This window comes from Protopterus annectens, chromosome 3.part0, assembly GCF_019279795.1.
Source record: "Protopterus annectens isolate FY-2018-M chromosome 3.part0, PAN1.0, whole genome shotgun sequence".
Lineage (NCBI taxonomy): Eukaryota > Metazoa > Chordata > Ceratodontiformes > Protopteridae > Protopterus > Protopterus annectens.
In genome coordinates, this window is record NC_056731.1 from 393,611,726 (window position 1) to 393,630,207 (window position 18,482).

General features: G+C 44.5%; 1 protein-coding gene across 1 annotated transcript in view; it reads left to right on the forward strand.

Annotated features, from left to right (window-relative positions):
* Positions 1 to 13,304, forward strand: part of KBTBD2 (kelch repeat and BTB domain containing 2) — a 395,624-nt gene extending 382,320 nt beyond the window's left edge. The window contains exon 4 of the mRNA XM_044064844.1: positions 10,129 to 13,304. Within this exon, the coding sequence (XP_043920779.1) occupies positions 10,129 to 11,664 (1,536 nt within the window). The 3' untranslated portion in view covers positions 11,665 to 13,304. The remainder of the gene's footprint in view (positions 1 to 10,128) is intronic.
* Positions 13,305 to 18,482: the final 5,178 nt, after the last annotated feature.

Consider the following 18,482-nt stretch of genomic DNA (forward strand, 5'->3'; position numbering starts at 1 on the left):
TCTCAAGTAGCACGTCACTCCTGAAATGCAGCTATGCTGCCGCAGAAGCTTCTGCAAGAGCAACTGCCTCTGGATCAGTATGAAGAAGATTCTCTTGGTTAAGACTCCAGCCCTTACCTGAGGACATAGAAGCCAAACTTATGGATGTTCCTTTACACAACTCCGATTTGTTTGGCCCTGGAGCTGCTGACTTTTTCAGATCATTGCAGGAAAAGGGTAAGGAATTGCAAGAACTGAAACACATTTTTGTTTCCCCAGTACCCAAGTTCCAAAGAAATTATCCTGCAAAACCTGTATTTGTGTATAGCCATTCATGTCACCCACAACCCAGAATAAGAGAGAGTGACAGGAGACCACAACAGCCTAGGGCCCCTCCATCAAATTCAACACTAAAGCGGCCCTTTCCAGACAAACCGCTCTGTCTTACTGCCCCCCCCCACACACACACACACAAACACACACTTTCTCAGCACCTTTCCCTGTCTCTACCAGCCTGGAAAGGCATAACCCAAGACTTCTGGGTCATCGCCATTGTTCAGAAAGGGTACTTCATGGTATGGGAGCAACCTACCCTCCTTCAGAGGCATCTCTCAACCTCCCAGGGCGCAAGTACCATTTCTCCCAGAGATCCTGTTAGAATTAATGAACAAAGGGACCATCCAGTGTGTTCCCAAAAACCAAATAGGAAGAAGATTTTATTCCAGGTTGTTCCTGGTACCCAGGAAGGAAGGTCCCTGGAGACCCATCCTCGACCTGTTCCATCTTGGTACCTTTCTAGGGGTACCCACCTTCTGCATGCTGACCCTCCAGATTTTGTTCCCACTTATTCTGCCTCAAGCCTTCATGATTACCCTGGATATCAAAGATCCATATTACATATCCCCATCCATCCCAAATACAGGAAGTTTTTATGCTCGTCTGTATCATCATGGCATTTTCAGTTCTGTGCCTTGCCCTTTGGACTTTCTTCCAAACCAAGGGTCTTCACCAAATGCCTAGCTCCTGTGATTACCCATTGCAGACTTCAGGGCATACACATTTTCCCTTATCTGGATGACCTCCTCCTGCTAGCTACCTCCACAGAGGAGTTGGAACAAAATGTCGTCCTTACCAACAATCTTCTACAAAGTCTGGGGTTCACTGTAAACTTAAGTCCGTTCTCACCCCTTCACAGGATCAGATTTTCTTGCAGTGCAGGATACAAACAGATCTTATGAAGGTCTCTCTAACCCCACAAAAGGTACAAGACTTCACCCTTTACTTCAAATATCTTCTGCTGATTCACCACATTAGTCAGATTTCCTCAGGGTCTTGGGCCTCATGACATCCACCATACCCATGGTCCCCTTTGCTACACTCCACATGGGAATATGGCAGTGATATCTAAAGTCGGTCTGGATGCAACACCAGCACCCCCCAGAATTCTCCATTCCTCTCATCCCCGGTCCGAAGGGAGAATTTTAGTGGTTGATGCATCGTGTCACTCAATCCAGGACTCTCCTTGTATGCTGTTGCTCCACATAAAAAGAGATCTTCACAGACGCAGGCAGGAGAGCAACCTTCAGGCTCCTGAAATCACAAGGGGTCTGGTCTCTCTCTCTCAACTCAAGGAACACATCAGTGTAAGGGAGATAAGGGTGCTGCTATTGGTCATGCAGACCTTCCATCCCCTCTTCCACCCAGGACCTCTAAAGCTGTTCACAGACAATATGACAGTCCTCTGGTATGGTATGTGAACAATTATGCAAGCTAGCTCTTCAAGCTTGGGAGCTGGCAGTAACATTTCAGGTGATCCTTTAGGCAATGTACATTCCCTCAGAGCACAGTCTAGTGGCAAACTCTTTGAGCAGGTCCAGCACACAAGCTCACGAATGGATGCTTCACAGAGATGTGTTCCTTGATACTGTCCATTGGTGGGGTATTCCTCCAGTAGATCTTTTTGCTGCCCTCTGAGCAAACAACTTCTCCTGCTCTGTTCGGGAGGCCCATGTCCTCTGGGTTTGAAAGTGGATGACCTGTCTCTATCTTGGAATAGAATGTTTCTGTACACTTTCCTTCCCCTTCCTAGAGTCTTTCAGAAGATCAGGCAGGACTGTCCCAAAATCTTGTTAGTGACTCCCTTTTGGCCCCAGACAGCATTTGTTCCCCATTCTTTCTCACCTGGCAAGAGGCACACACCGCAAGTTACCTCATCGGGTGGATCTTCTTACATAAGACAAGGGATCTCTTATCCATCCTCACTTGTCCACTGTTCAGCTGACAACCATGGGTGATAGGGTTTTGCTCCTGTTTAAGCAACTCTTTTCTGAGGACATGCTTAGAGTCCTGCTGGAGGGCAGGAAATTATATATGTCCAAATGGAAGTTATTTTCTGTCTGGTGCCTTTCAAGTCATCAGGATCCCCTATCAATGCAAGTTCATTTGGTTGTCAGTTTGGGTGATCTTCTCCATGCCTGGTTAGCATATTCTTCAGTGTCAGTGAAAGCTCACCTGTCAACAGTTTCTGCTTGTCTGCCTTTGACTCCTTCTCTCGCATCTAGATCTGATGTCAGGCAATTTCTAAAAACTGTCCTTCATATCAGGCCTCCCAGGAAGCCAGTTCCGTCTTCTTGGGATCCCAATTTTGTACTTGAAAAATTGACTTAGGATCTTTTTTGAGCCTGCTTCTTCAGCTTCCTTGCTTCATTGTACTTGGAAGTCTGTTCTTTTGGCCTTTACTTCAGCTAAGAGTGTGTCTAAACTTCAGGCTGTCATGGCTGTTCCTCCTTAGTGATGTTCTTCATGTTTCACTGTTGCAGTCATTACATTTCGGTTATCTGCTTGCAGGTAGCCCTCAGTCGGCCTGATTAACAAAGTCTTGGGTCCTGCTTCGGTTGCTGTCCCTTCTTCCATGACGTCGGGTCGTCAGGGGTATAAAACATGCAGCCGACGCCATTACGTCAGTCTTTCTTGCCATGCAGTGCCTGAAGCAGAAGCACTTCGCAAGTGCCGGTCGGCCGACTCCTGAAATTTTCGTTTTCGAGTTTCATAACCGAAGTCTTTTAACTAAAAGCTAAGTTACCCCATTGTGGAAACTTTTCTTGCTCTTAACAGAGTAAAAGTAAATAATTGCATTACTTGTGGAAAGCAAATACCTCATAAAGATTTTCATTCGTACTTTATTCCTTGCCTAGACCCTGACCACGACATACCTTGCTGTCGGTTTTGTGCCTTATTTAAACCACGAACTATCCGTCGGTATATTTATGCTTCTAAATATTTTGGTGCTTCGTTCAATTATCCTGATATGTCTTCGGTCAGCCATCCGACTACCGACATTCCAAAAAACTGCAAAGGTAAAGACAGAGACAGGCCACCTAGGTCCAAAGCTGCTGACGACGCTTCTAAGCCAGTCGCCAGTTCGCTGGTACTCAGGCGCTTTTACAGCCCCTGATACCTGCTACTTCTGATTCGCAGGCCTCTACTGAGACCCATTCGGAGTCCGGTATGCCACAAGATGCTTCAACTGTGGAACCTGCGGATGTCTCTACCTTGGATGGGTCCGGAGCTGCTGTGCAGGCACCAGCTTCTGAGGGTGTATTCAGGCCTACTGACTTGCGTATTAAACCAACGCCATCTTCTTCTTCAAGGCAAAAATCTCAAACCATGCCTAAAAAACTGACACCCAGACTGCATGGTCAGGCCTCTATGCCTAAAAAACAGATGATAAGAATGGCTGAAGACCTTGTTACTTTAATCAGGGGAAGCCAGCCTTCCCCCTCTAAGAGACTTAGGATTGAGTTTGTGTATGATACTTCCGACCAGGATTCTGAATTTTCTGTTTCCTCTGATGACCAGGATTTACCCTTGTCTACCTATGAGGATTCTGATGCTGAGGACTCCATTCCCTCTGCTTCCCCCCCAGAGGATTTCTCTTTTGGTGAAACCTTGCATACTCTCAGGGAGCATCTTCGTTGGGAAAGTCAGGATTTCTTAATTCTAAAAAGAAGCTTAGGGATTTCTTACTCCTGCCTCAGCACAGGCCTTTAGCCATACCTCCTGTCCTAGACATTGTTGATGATGCATTTGCAGAATCTAGTTTGGCCCCTGACTCTTTACCTCCTGCTCCCAGGAAACTTGATAGATATTACAGGGTCCTTGACTCTCACAAGTTCCTTTTCAAAAATCCTACTGCGGCTCCTGAGACCATTCCACAGGGGCCCAAGGGCATTAAAGCAACTACTGCCAAAAATCCTACCCCCTCTGATAGAGACTCCAAGGCGCTGGATAGATGGGGTAAGAAGGTATACACTTCTGCAACTTTGGCAATTAAGGCCTTAAACTGCCAGTTTCATATGTTAAAGTATCAGCAGCATATTATTGGATTGCTTAAACAAAAAATGTTGTTGTTTCCTGATTGTGCTGTAAGTAAGGATTTACAGGATTTAGTGCATTCAGCTGAACAGGCTGGAAAGCATACTTTGCAATGTGGTTTTGATTCTCTAGAGGCATCTTGCAGGGCTGCCATAACTGGGTCTGCACTTAGAAGGCATGCTTGGCTTAAGGAGCAATTCCTACCAGATCATGTTAAAGCAAAATTACTGGATGCTCCCCTAAACCAGGACTGCCTGTTTGGCAACAAGGCAGAAGAAGTTCTTATAAAGATGGAAGAAAAAGCTAAATCTATGCAAACTTAAAGATTTTTTACAAGTACAATCTCCAAGATTTAGTAGGCATTGACCTTCCAAGAATTGGTCCTTTCCTGCCTCTTCCAGACCTTCTCAGTCCAAACCCAGATCCAGCAGAGCTCCCAGGCTGCAGTCCCAGGGTACGCACAGGACTAAGCAGTGGGGGGGCCTCCACTTCCAAATCTGGGAGTAATAAGACTCCCTCCTATGGTAAACTGTCTCAATGACTTCCTTTTAAAATTTCCAAGCACTTATCAACTGACTGGCCCTTTGGGGGGAAAGATTGTTCTTCATGCAAAGAACTGGGAACTCATTGCCCAGGACAAATGGGTTTTAAATATAGTGTCCCAGGGATACAGATTTCACTTCCACACATTGCCAACACCAAATCAGTGGCAGAGGCCCCAAAACAAGTACTTTCTCTCTTAAGCATGTGGGCTATTCAGTTGGTGGCAGAAACTAAACGCCTCGCAGGTACGGTATGCTCGGCCAAACCATTACATCATAAAACACCAGAGGCCAGCATAAACTGCATATAGACACTTAAGTAATAAATAGGTATTTATTAAAGCATGCAATTCAACAAATTGCACAAAAATCTAGTCATGATTAGATTTTTGTGCACTTTGTTGCATCTCATGCTTTAATAAATATCTATTTATTACTTAAGTGTCTATATGCTGTTTATGCTGGCCTCTGGTGTTTTAGTCTATTCAGTTGGTACCAGAAGAGGAAAAGGGACAAGGTTTCTACTCGAGACTTTTCCTGATACCCAGAAAAGACAATTCATGGCATCCTATCCTGGACCTGTTTACTCTAAATACCTTTTTGGAGATTCCAAAATTCAAGATGCTGACTCTTCACCAGTAGCTTCCTATGCTAGCCAAAGATGTCTGGTTGGCAACCTAGATTTAAAAGAAGCATACCTGCACATCCCAATCCAGGGAATCTTGCAGAAGATACCTACTCTTCAAAGCAGGCTACACGCACTATCAGTTCTCTGCATTGCCTTTTGGCTTGTCTACTGCACCCAGGGTAATCACAAAGTGCCTAGCTCCAGTTCTTGCATTATGCCGGCAAAGAAATATTCAAATATACCCATACCTGGACGATTGTCTAATTCAGGCAGAAAGCCAGGGCATACTTTTGAATCATCTGGCCTTTGCACAAAGGGTTCTAACTTCTCTGGGGTACACCATAAATGAAAAGAAATCACACCGGGTACCCTGTCAACAAATTATATTCCTGGGAGCAAGCTTGAATACAACTTCCCGGATGGCTTTCCTCACGCCAGAGAAACAAATTCATTTGACAACCTACTTCAAACAAGTGGCCACAAAAACCCTGCTGTCTGCAAGACAAATACTGCAAGCCTTGGGGTTCATGGCCTCCTGCATTCTTCTAACTCCATATGCAAAACTGCATATGAGGAAACTACAGTGGTATCTAAAAAGCCTATATTGTCAACATTCTCAGGATCTAGAAGCAATGATTCCTATCATACCTTGCCTACTCCTAGAGTTCCTTTGGTGGGCAGAGGCCTGCCACCAAAACAAGGGACTACCTTTCACACCATCTCTTGCCACCCAAACCCTAACAACAGATGCATCAGACTATGCATGGGGGGCTCACCTGGAAGGGAAGTGCATTCAGGGCAAATGGAACCCAAGTCAAATGCACCTGCATATCAATCAAAAAGAAATGTTAGCTGTACAGAATGCTCTGACAGCCTTCAAGGGCCACATTCTTCCAGGACAACTAATGGTAAAGACTGACAACACCACTGTTGTGGGACATAAGCAGGGGGGGTCGACATTCTTACCCCCTCTGCAGACTAGCCATGGCATTGTGGAACACAGCCTTGAGCTACCAAGTGCACCTACAAACTCAATTCCTGCCAGGAAAATTAAATACACTGGCAGACGGATTAAGCAGAAACCTCATGGACCCACACGAGTGGAAACTGGAACCAAGGATTTTCAACATGTTGACAAGCAAATGGGGGAGCCCAGATATAGACCTGTTTGCCTCTCCCCAGAACTACCAGTTGGACAAATTTTGCACAAGGACTCCCCGCAAACAAACCTGGAAAGTGGATGCTCTGTCCTTCAGCTGGAAAAAACTCTCAGTCTATGCCTTCCCCCTTTTCTGCCTCTGCTCTCCAAAGTACTACTAAAAATCAAACAGGACAAACCAAGGATGATTTTGATTGCTCCAGACTGGCCACGCCAACACTGGTACCCCTCCTGCGCAGTGTGTCACGGTTAGCACCTGCCTCGGACTCCTTCCTTGTTGTCTCGGCAGGAGAACCAGATTCTGCACCCTCTGCTTCTAACAATGAACCTAGCAGCCCGGCTAATTACCTAATCTGTCCTTTACCATCCCTCAGTAAACCTGTGATGGATATCATTTTAGAGGCATAGAGGCCTAGTACTAGGAAATCGTACGCTGAAAAATGGAAAAGATTCTGTGCCTGGAACCAATCTGAAGGGATGAGCACAGCAGTGCCCAATTTACCTCAGATGTTGCAGTACTTAACTGAGATGCTTCACAAGGGCCTGTCTTTCTCCTCCATCAAAATTCACGCCTCAGCCATTTCAGCTCATTGTAACACAGAACCTCCCTTCTCTCATCCACTGCTCAAGCAGTTCCTCAGAGGGGCCAAAAATTTAAGACCACCCAGGAGAGCTCCAACTCCAGCCTGTGACCTTAACTTTGTATTGGAAAAACTCACTCTTCCTCCTTTCGAGCCAGCTGCTACTGCAGATTTAAAATTCCTTTCTTGGAAAACAGCTTTCCTTTTAGCAATCACTTCAGCAAGAAGGGTATCTGAATTACAGGTCCTTATGGCAGTGGAGCCTTTCATCATCTTTCTTGCAGACAGGGTGTCCCTCAGGATCAATCCCTCGTACATGCCCAAGGTGTGGTATCCAGTGTGGCCCTTAATCAGTCCGTTCATCTGCCAACCTTCTTTCCTAATCCACAGAACAAAGGGGAACGGATACTGCACTCCTTAGATATGCACAGACAACTTAGGTTCTACTTGGACAGGACTAAACCTCAAAGGAAATCAGAACAACTTCTGGTGGCATTTGCTGCAGGGACAGAGGGGAAGGCAATTTCAAAGCAAACCATTTCTAAATGGATAGGCCATTCTTTCTTTTCTGCTGTAAGCACCATGGAAAACCTATTCCACAGGGGATCAGACCCAATCAACCAGGGCTGCATCTACCTCTACAGCCTTTTTCAGAGGCGTTTCTACCAGGGACATCCTAGAAGCTCCTACCTGGAGTTCTGTACATACTTTCATCAAGCATTACCATCTGCCAATTTTCTCTAAATCCAGAGCTGGCTTTGCCACTGCAGTCTTGTTGGGCCTTATTGCTGGTCCTAATGCTATCTAAATTCCTCCTCCCATCCTTAACTTTGGGAATCTACCCAAATGTGATGACTGCAACTCTGAAACACGAAGAACATAGTACAGTTGTGTACACTTACCATAAATGTAGATGTTCGAGTGTATTCACTGATGCAGTCCTGGTAACCCTCCTTCCAGCCCCCTTACTTCTTTTGGCTATATCTCTACTCTCCTTTACTATGCTTAAAAGCTTTTTTGTGTATTTGCTTTTTTGTTGGAGGTATAACCTTGTATATTTATAGATTTAATTGCTTCCCATTCGGGGGGGGGGGCACCTGACATCTGGAGCAAGAAAACCTGATGTAATGGCGTCGGCTGCATGTTTTATACCCCTGACGACACGAAAGAAGGAACAGCAACCGACGCACGAGCCAAGACTTTGTTAATCAGGCCAACTGAGGGCTACTGAAAGCATGTAACCCAAATGTGATGACTGCAACAGTGAATACACTCGAACATCTACATTTATGGTATATGTACACAACTGTACTTTCTTTTCCAAGCCCAGAAACTGTGGAAAAATAGTTCTACATACATTGGATGTTCACAGGCAACTCTGGCACTGCCTGGACAGGTGTAAAGTCTTCAGAACTTTTGACCAGCTCTTTATTTCTTTTGATGGAAAGAAAAAGGGACAATCAGTGTCAAAGCAGACCATTTTAAATTGGCTGCCTCTCACCATGGAAAGACACCCCCAAGAAGGTCAAGGCGGACTCTTCTAGAGCTGTGACTACTTTGGGGGCTTTTTGGAAAGTGGGTGGACTGTAGAGATATTCTATCAACTTTTATCATCTGTGCATACTTTTATTAAACACTACAACATTGACTCATTTTCATGGCCAGAACAGGATTTATTACATCTGTTCTTCAGGTGCTCCTGGACACTGGTCCACCTCCTCACTTCATCCTTGCTATATAAGCTATGGCAGTCATCCCATATAGCTTTATGCTTCCACAACGGGGATCTAATGATGGACACAGTACAGTTGTGTAAGTGAACAAACAGAAGATGTTTTAATACATCATTGTTGCAGCAGTAACACCTCTCCATCAACCCCTCGTAATTTTACCTTTTTTCTTGATATTTTTTTTCCATTTAACTTTTTTGCCCTGGATTGAATGGAATTCCCTTTTCCTCTTCTGCTGTGATATTGGATTACAGATTTGGACCTCAAGGTCCACTCATGTTTCTGGTTGTAGCTTCCTTTTGTTAAAGGCAATAAAGTTCTGAATTATGGCACCTATGTCTCTTTTAATACCAGCACGTCCTCATGCTACCTCAGACATATGGTGGACATGAAAGGTGCCCAAAAGCTTTTGTGTACTAGCTGGACATCTGGTTCTTGGCAGGATACCACTGATACAGGTTTATTGTACCCCAGCAGTGATTTATTCAAATATCTACTTACTTTCATTTTTCTCAGATTACTTGCTTGTTTCTGGGAGTCGCATTCAGAAGCAAAGAGAGCATGATGTTAGAGCACTCACTAGCAGGAAGGAGGCAGGTACATCTTCAAGTATAAGAGCTAGAAAAAGCAAATCTTTTGATGAGGGTCTGACTGAGGAATCCTAATTAATCCACTGCAAAAGGACCCCTCACTGTTAATGATTAGTTTTAGCAGATTTCTGTTATGTAGCATTCTTGATTCTATCTTCTGTTATCAGCACTGCCTCCCATGTCCTATCCTGTATTGAATTTTGTGCTGTCTTACTTTGCCCATTATTTCTAGCTTGCTGAAGCTGCTTGCACAGTGTGTAGTCCTGTGTGCTGAAAGCTTTTCTTAGCTGTATGGCCTTGTGTACCTTGTAACTGATGAGGTTATTACCTGCCTACACACACACACACACACACACACACACACACACACACACACACACACACACACACTCCCCATCACATTGTTCCCCACCTACATGCATTCTCTAAGGTTTCTGCTTTTACATGTAGTTTTTTAAATGTCATGATACAAATTGCTAATTTTCATGCTTGTGATCAACATCTTTATCAGTTTGAAACTGACTTTCTTATCTTTTCACCTACAGGTAGAAGATGTACTGCAGCAGTGTCGGGAGTATTTAGTTAAGAAAGTGAATGCTGAAAACTGTGTTCGATTATTGAGTTTTGCTGATTTGTTTAGCTGTGAAGAGTTAAAACAGAGTGCTGAAAGAATGGTGGAACATAAATTTACCACTGTTTATCACCAAGATGCATTCCTACAGCTTTCACATGATCTGCTTATAGACATCCTTAGTAGTGACAATTTAAATGTTGAAAAAGAAGAAACTGTACGAGAAGCTGCAATGTTATGGTTGGAGTACAATACAGAGTCACGATCACAGTACCTGTCCTCTGTTCTTAGCCAGATTAGAATTGATGCACTTTCAGAAGTAACACAAAGAGCTTGGTTTCAAGGTTTGCCGCCCAATGACAAATCAGTGGTGGTACAAGGACTTTACAAGTCAATGCCAAAGTTTTTCAAACCAAGACTTGGCATGACTAAAGAAGAAATGATAATAGTTATTGAAGCTGCTTCTGAAAATTCTGATTCATTTTATTCATCTATCTGTTACAGTCCTCAGGCAGAAAAGGTTTACAAGCTGTGTAATCCTCCTGGGGACCTGCAGAAAGTAGGTACAGTTGTAACGAATGATAATGATATTTACATAGCTGGTGGACAGGTTCCTCTCATAAGCGCTAAAACCAGTCACAGTAAAACAAGCAAACTTCAATTAGCATTTAGAACGGTCAACAATTTCTACTGTTTTGATGCACAGCAAAATAATTGGTTTCCAAAAACCCCAATGTTGTGTGCTCGTGTAAAGCCTTCCTTAGTGTATTGTGAAGGGTGCATCTATGCAGTTGGAGGAGATAATGTGGGTGGGGAACTTAATAAACGGACTGTGGAAAAGTATGATTGCGAGAAAGATGAGTGGACAATGGTAAGCCCATTGCCTTGTGCTTGGCAGTGGAGTGCTGCAGTGGTGGTCCATGACTGCATTTATGTAATGGCACACAATTTAATGTATTGTTACTTTCCAAGAGCAGATACCTGGGTAGAGATGGCTATGCGTCAAACAAGCAGATGCTTTGCATCAGCTGCAGCATTTGGAGATAAAATATTTTATATTGGTGGTTTGCATATTGGCAGCAATTCAGGCATGAGGCTTCCAACTAGCACTGTGGATGGATCTGCCGTAACAGTGGAGATATACGATGTAAACAAGAATGAATGGAAGGTAGCATCTAGCATCCCTGCAAAGAGATATTCTGATCCTTGTGTTCGAGCTGTTGTGATATCAAATTCTTTGTGTATTTTTATGAGAGAGACTCATATGAATGAAAGGGCCAAGTATGCAATTTATCAGTATGATATGGAGCAGGATCAGTGGATTTTGAAGCAGTCTGTTTCAGAGCGTGTTCTCTGGGATCTGGGAAAAGACTTTCGTTGTGCTGTAGGAAAGCTTTATCCATCCTGCCTTGATGAGTCTCCTTGGAAACCACCTGCTTATTTGTTTCCACCTGATGGGGCTGATGACTTTGACATAGATGGTGAAATGGTTACTTTACCACTCGTATAATCAGAAATAACTTACAACTTTGCAAACAGCATTACAGTGCAGTAGAGCTCTTTGGTCTACCCAAGTGGCATGCTTGCTGTGAACCAGACCATACATTGCAGAGATTAGACTTACCTTGGGCAGGTTTTTTCCATTGTAACCTCATTTACATTTAGGTAGTCATTTAAGTATCTGCTTATATTGTTCACTTTCCAAAAGGAGATGTATGAATTAAGAATGGAAGGGATCAGCTGTTAATTCCCAGAAAGCTGCTTTTTCATTTTAAAAGCTAATTTATATGGATTAGTTTTTGAACATTGAGTTATAGACCTAAAAAATCTTAAGAGCCGTGTAAGTTTCTGAAAAGTGTTAAGGGAGGCTGCTCCTGTAACCAGTATTTTTAAATGCAGTGTTCACTTCATATCCATATGCAGCAAGTTCCTGTGGGTCAGGCTTTCTATTGGATGTCTTTAAGCTAAGCTTCTCACACAGCATAAGGCTTTTAGATATAAGCATACTGGAAACTGAGATTAATGTACTGCTTATGCAGAGGAGGTTGTTTTTTTTTTTTTTATTCACTTCTGCATACCACTTGTGAAACAGTGTTTAATCTTTATGTGCAGCAGTTATAGTATTTTGAAAGATGGGTTAACGTGCACACACCAATCTTTGAGGGTAATAAACTGGGAGACAGGATCTTAAAAAAAGAGGATTCCGTTAATCACTGAATCTCCGTTGACAAGCGAAAGCTCACCAGAATTACTTACAAAACTGGCATTTCACTGAATCATGAAATTACATTTACAACTCTGTAATAGTATGTTTGTCTTCCCTAAGACTGTGCTGCCTTGAAGTTGCAATATTTAAAAGTGAGGATGGCAGACATGTTACTCCCTACTGAAACAGTGTACCATTCTTTTTTCACTTGTTTCCTGATTTGAGGACATACCAGTTCAGTAAGCAGTTTTGGTAAGTTGCATTTCACTGAAAAGTGATTCTGTACCTTAAGGCCTGTATAAAACTATTTTTTTGATAGGACCGAATACTGTAGTAGTACTGAGAATTTTTTTTTGTCATGTAGCAAGTTTTCAGTTTTCTAATGGTAAAAAAATGTGCAGATGAATTCATAAAGATATTTGTAGTGGATACTGAGTGATGAGTTAGCCTGTCAGTTATATTTGTGATGTCTCTGTTAATTATCTGCTTTGTCATGGCTTGTCATATATGGCTCTGTTTTACGTTCCATTCAAGTGGTACACCTTATTCCAGTTTCTTGTTGAATACGCTCTCTGTTTAATAAGCCTTCCTTTTACCTTGCAGTGCTTGTTGGTAAGGTATAACAAAAGCCTTGTGTGATTACACTTTTATCCCACAAAGGTATCTTTGTGGTAAGGGGACAGAATTACCTTTGTCAAAATGTAATAGAATTCTGAAGCTTGTTGTTTCCTTATTCTAATGTATTGGTTGCTGTTTACAGAGATAGGTACATCTTTTGATTTCCTTGGATGGCTTGCCAGCAGCAGTAACCAGCATTAGAAGAAACCCTTGTAGAAAGAGTTCATTCCCATTTGTAAACATGGGCTTTGCAAATGTTTGAAAAGTCATCCGACCTAATTTTCAATAGTCTCCTGATGTTCTTCGTGTTTGCAGGTTGCCCTCAGTCAGCCTGATTAACGTCGCCTTGGGTCCTGCGTCGGTTCCTGTCCCTTCTTCCATGATGTCAGGTTGTCAGGTGTATAAAACATGCAGCCGACGCCATTACCCCAGTCTTTCCTGCCGTGTGGTGCCTGAAGCAGAAGCAATTAGCAAGTGCCGGTCGGCCGACTCCTGAAATTTTCTTTTTCGAGTTTCAGAACCAAAGTCTTCAACTAAGGCTAAGTACCCCATTGGGGAAACTTTTTCTTGCTCCTTACCGATGAAGTTAATAATTGCATTACATTTGAAAAGCAACTACCTTATAAAGATTTTCATTCGTACTGTATTCCTTGCCTAGGCCCTGACCACAACGTACCTTGCTGTCGGTTTTGTGCTTTATTCTGTCGTCGATATATTTTTGCCTCTAAATATTTTGGTTCTCGGTTTAATTATCCAGAAATGTCGTCGGTTAGCCATCCGACTACCGGAATTCTGAAAAAATGCAAAAATAAAGACAGAGACAGGCCGCCGTGGTCCAAAACTTCCGACGACACTTCTCCTAAGCCAGTCGCCAGTTCGCCTGTACTCAGTGAGGTGCTTTCGCAGCCCGTGATACCCGCTACTTCTGATTCGCAGGCCTGTACCGAGACCCATTCGGAGTCCGGTATGCCACAGAATAAAGGGGAACGGATACTGCATTCCTTAGATGTGCACAGACAACTTAGATTCTACTTGGACAGGACTAAACCTCAAAGGAAATCTGAACAACTGCTGGTAGCATTTGCTCCAGGGGCAGAGGGGAAGGCTATTTCAAAGCAAACCATTTCTAAATGGATAAGCCATTGCATTCATTTCTGCTATAAGCACCATGGAAAACCTATCCCCCAGGGGATCAGACCTCACGCCACCAGGGCTGCATCTACCTCTGCAGCCTTTCTCAGAGGCGTCCCTTCCAGGGACATATCCTAGAAGCTGCTACCTGGAGTTCTGTACATGCTTTCACCAAGCATTATCATTTGACAATTTTCTCTAAATCCAGAGTGGCTTAGCCACTGCAGTCTTGCAGGGCCTTATAGCTGGCCCTAATGCTATCTATACTCTTTCCAACCATAACTTTGGGTATTTACCCAAATGTAATGACTGCAACAGTGAAACACGAAGAATATAGTACAGTTGTGTACACTTACCATAAATGTAGATGTTCGAGTGTATTCACTGTTGCAGTCCTGGTTACCCTCCCTCCTGCCCCCTAACTTCTTTTAGCTATACCTCTACTTTCCTTTACTGTGCTTAAAAGCCTTTTTGGTGTATTTGCTTTTTTGTTGGAGGTATATCTTTGTCCTTTTATATTTAATTGCTTCCCATTGGGGGGCACCTGACATCTGGGGCAAGAAAAACTGATGTAATGGCATCGGCTGCATGTTTTATACTCCTGACGACGAGCTGATGTCATGGAAGAAGGGACAGCAACCGACGCAGGATCCAAGACTTTGTTAATCAGGCTGACTGAGGGCAACCTGCAAGCAGATAACCCAAATGTAATGATTGCAACAGTAAATACACTCGAACATTTACATTTATGGTAAGTGTACACAACTGTACTTTTTAATATCTAGTAGACTTTACATGTGTCATCACTTACCAGATAGTGTTTGGGTGATTTTCAGAAACATTTACAAGAAAACTAGGTTGTCGTTCCTGATTGTGCTTCTGTGTTAGTTCAGCATTTGTTTTGTTGACAAGTGATCTGATGTCTGTTCAGTCTTCATCAAACCTGTACGTTTTGGTTCTGACCTCTGACCTGACTCTGCTGTCAGCAAGCTAAGGATTCCAAGCTAGAGCTCCTTTCACCCTACCTATACTCCCTCTCTCCTCTTACATACCTCAGATCTCGTTTGCTGTGCAAAGTGAAGCATCGTGGTCAAGTTAGAGCTCCTCCTGAAGTGTTTTTCTAACGTGTTTTCCCATGAATTGTAAGTGGCCTGTGACAAGTCCTTTTATTTATTTAACGTACCCTACTTCCTGTTTTCATAGTTTAAAAGAAAAAACATTTTTCTGTAATAGTGTAGTGTAGTCTTTTCTTCTACTGTCTGGTCGTCATGCTCCCTTTGTCTCTGTTTTTTCCTTCCTTTCCCTCTTTCCTATGTCAGAGAAATCTGATAAGCATGTTGGCTTTAAAAAATGCACTTCCTGTGGGCACTAGATCCCTGTATCTGATGCCCATAGGAAGTGCATTTATTGTTTGGGTTCTGCCCACTCTTGTTCTGTCTGCAAGACCTTTCTTCCCTTGGCCCTTGCAGATGGAAGAAACGCGTTGGTCCTTAGAGGCCTTATTCCCCCTCTTTCTCCAACTGTTGCTTCTGTCTCAGGGGCTCAACCCCTTTCCCATAAAGTCTAAAGAGGCCAGGGATCCTGAGAAACTATCTCCGGACCCATCCGTGTTAAGTTGGAGCGTACTAAAAGGACCCCAAGACCTTCGGAGCAGAGTTCCTCTGCTCCATTATCTGGTACTTCCTCTCTCCAACCCGTGCTGCAGCCCCACTCTTTGGGCCAGAGCTTGTGCTACCGAGTGTGTCTCCTAGGGATGCTTCGCCCAGACGTCACTCCAGACCTCGGAGCCTGTTGGAAAATGAGGTGGACAGGTTAATGAGGAAGTTTTTCTGTACGTGGATCCAGATGGGGATCATCCTGGCTGCATTTGTTACGGGATCTGCATGCAGAGTTTCTTTTTGCAGAATAGTTTCTCCTTCTCCGATCTGGCCTGCTGCTTCAGAGCTCCCAGATCCATCGGTCGCTGAGGCCTATTAGTTGGGTCCAATTGCCTTTACCTGTTTGAGTGTGACTGCTTCGTTCACTAGCTCTGCTCTGACCATGCTTCCTTGACTCGCTCTGTTCCAACAAAGTCGGGGCTGAGCATGTCTTTGAGATGAAGCCTCAACGTCAAGTCTGGGGAGTTGACTTCAACTCCGAAGTTCTTGGAACTGTTGCTTCCCCTCAGTGCCTTGGCGTTAGCTGTGTGCCAACTCTTCCCTCTGAGTGTAGGGCTGCTGGTGACCGGGGGCGGTCTGTTCCTGATCCTTGGGACAGGGCAGGCTGCCTCGGGACTCCGTGAGTCCTTCAGCCTTCTAGGTGGTGGAGAGGGTCCATTCCGCTTCTAGAAGACCTCCAGCGCTTACGGTTTTGGATCCAGCCCTTCCCCTCCTGAGCTTTGTGTCAGAGATCTCTCTTCTGCCACCAGGACAGCTAGCTCATCAGGGCCTCCAGACTCTTCCACTTAGGGAAGCCTAGACTTTTTCTGACACCTCTCCAGAACACCCCACCAAGGAGGCTCCTCGGAAGAAGAGGTGCAAGAGGAGACGCCTAGATTCCCTAGACATGACAGACACTGAGTTCGATGAAGGGAGGGGTCCCCTAGATCTCCACCTGACATCTCGTTTGGAGACATTTTGGAAATCCTTCATCAGAGAGGTGTCTGGTCGGTCCCAAACCCCACCTCAGATGAGTCAGTGTTCCTGGAGGCCTTCGGGACCAGCCCAACTACATCCTGAGTGTGTCCCCCTGCAGACTCCCTAGTGGACTTGGTGTCTGCAAGGGCATGGAAGAAACCAGACCCTGCAGAGCTTATCTTTAAAAGAACAGACAAAATTCTTTGTGTTCCCCCAGGTAGACCCCACTGGACAAAGGGCAGTTCAGTAGATGCTATGGTGATTGCAGCGGCCACCAAGAAAGAGCTTGCCCAGGAAAGCTAGACTGTCCATCCCCTAACAGGGAGTCTAGGGTTATGGACAGATTGGAAAAAGGGCCTGTGCTTTTTCTACTTTTCCACCTCAAAGCATTGATTTACCTCTCTTTCCCACTTTAAGAGGCTGCAGAGGGACTTGCTTAAGGAACTCTCTAGCTCTGGTCCTGAGTCCATGAAAGCGGAGGAATGGAATTCCTTTACCTCCCATATGGCCTCTCTGGAGTCAATTTCCAATGCGTCCATGAGGCTTGTTTCTCACCCAGTTGAGGGCACCTCTATAGTGGCTGGTACCGGCATTGGCATTTGGCACCATACCTCAGTGCAGCTGTGTGATTTTTGCGAAACCCTTCAAGGCGTCATTTTTCAGTGCCCCCATTGATGGTTCCTCCGTCTTTGGACCAGCTGTTTGAGACACGCTGCCCCCACAGCGAGGAAGACGGAAAGACCCTGTCTGCTGTTGGAATCCACTTCTGTAACCCACAAAGGACTTTCTCCTGGAATCATCATGGGGGGGGGGGGGTTGTAGTTCAGAAAGTCCCAGGACCCTTTCCAGGATGCTCAGGAAGATTTTTCCACCAGGGGCAGAGGGGGAATAATTAGAGTGGTAGACACTGCCCATGGGGCAGAGGAGTTCTGCTGAATCAGGGGTCTCTGGATCCACCTTCGGAGAAATTCTTTCAGCATCTTCCAGTCCATCCCTGGAGGCAGTTTGGGGATGTTGCTCCTTGCACCTGGTTAGCCATTACGAATGACTGATGGATGCAAGACATCATATCCCGAGGTTACTCCATTCCCTTTTCAAATCTCCCCAAGCCAAAACAACACCGCCCTGATGGTCCACCCAATAAAAGAGAGGCAGTAGCTTTGGAAATTGCAAAGTTGCTTCAGAAAAGAGTCATCCAGGGAGGTCCTCTCAGACCAGCTCAAATCAAGGATTTATTCCCAATTCTTTTTAGTTCCAAGAAAACCACTTTCTAGTTGTAACTCACATTACGGGGGAGCACAACAAATTGGCAGACAGGCTTTGCAGAGTACAATTGCTGCCTCATGAGTGGTGTCTGAACCATTCAGTAGCAAACAGGATTTTTCTCAGATGGGGTCAACCCTGCTGCGACCTCTTTGCCTCTCCTTTCGACAAGAAGTGCAGCAGGTACATTGCCCTGATTCCTCCACAGGGACAGTCACAAAGAGATGCTCTTAGTCCATGCTTGGCCTTCCAGTCTACTTTATGCATTCCCTCCTCCTGTTCCTCAGATTCCCAAATTTCTTCAGAAGGCATGCAGGTTGAAGAGCAAAGTGATACTCATTGCCCCATTTTGGCCTCAACAAGTTTGATTCACCTTCCTGTGGTCTCATGTAATTTGCCTTCCATGGCACTGCAATCTCATCCAGACCTTGTCTCACCCCTCAGGGCAAATCCAGCCGGATCTTCACAACTTGAAACGAACCGCGTGGTTTCTCC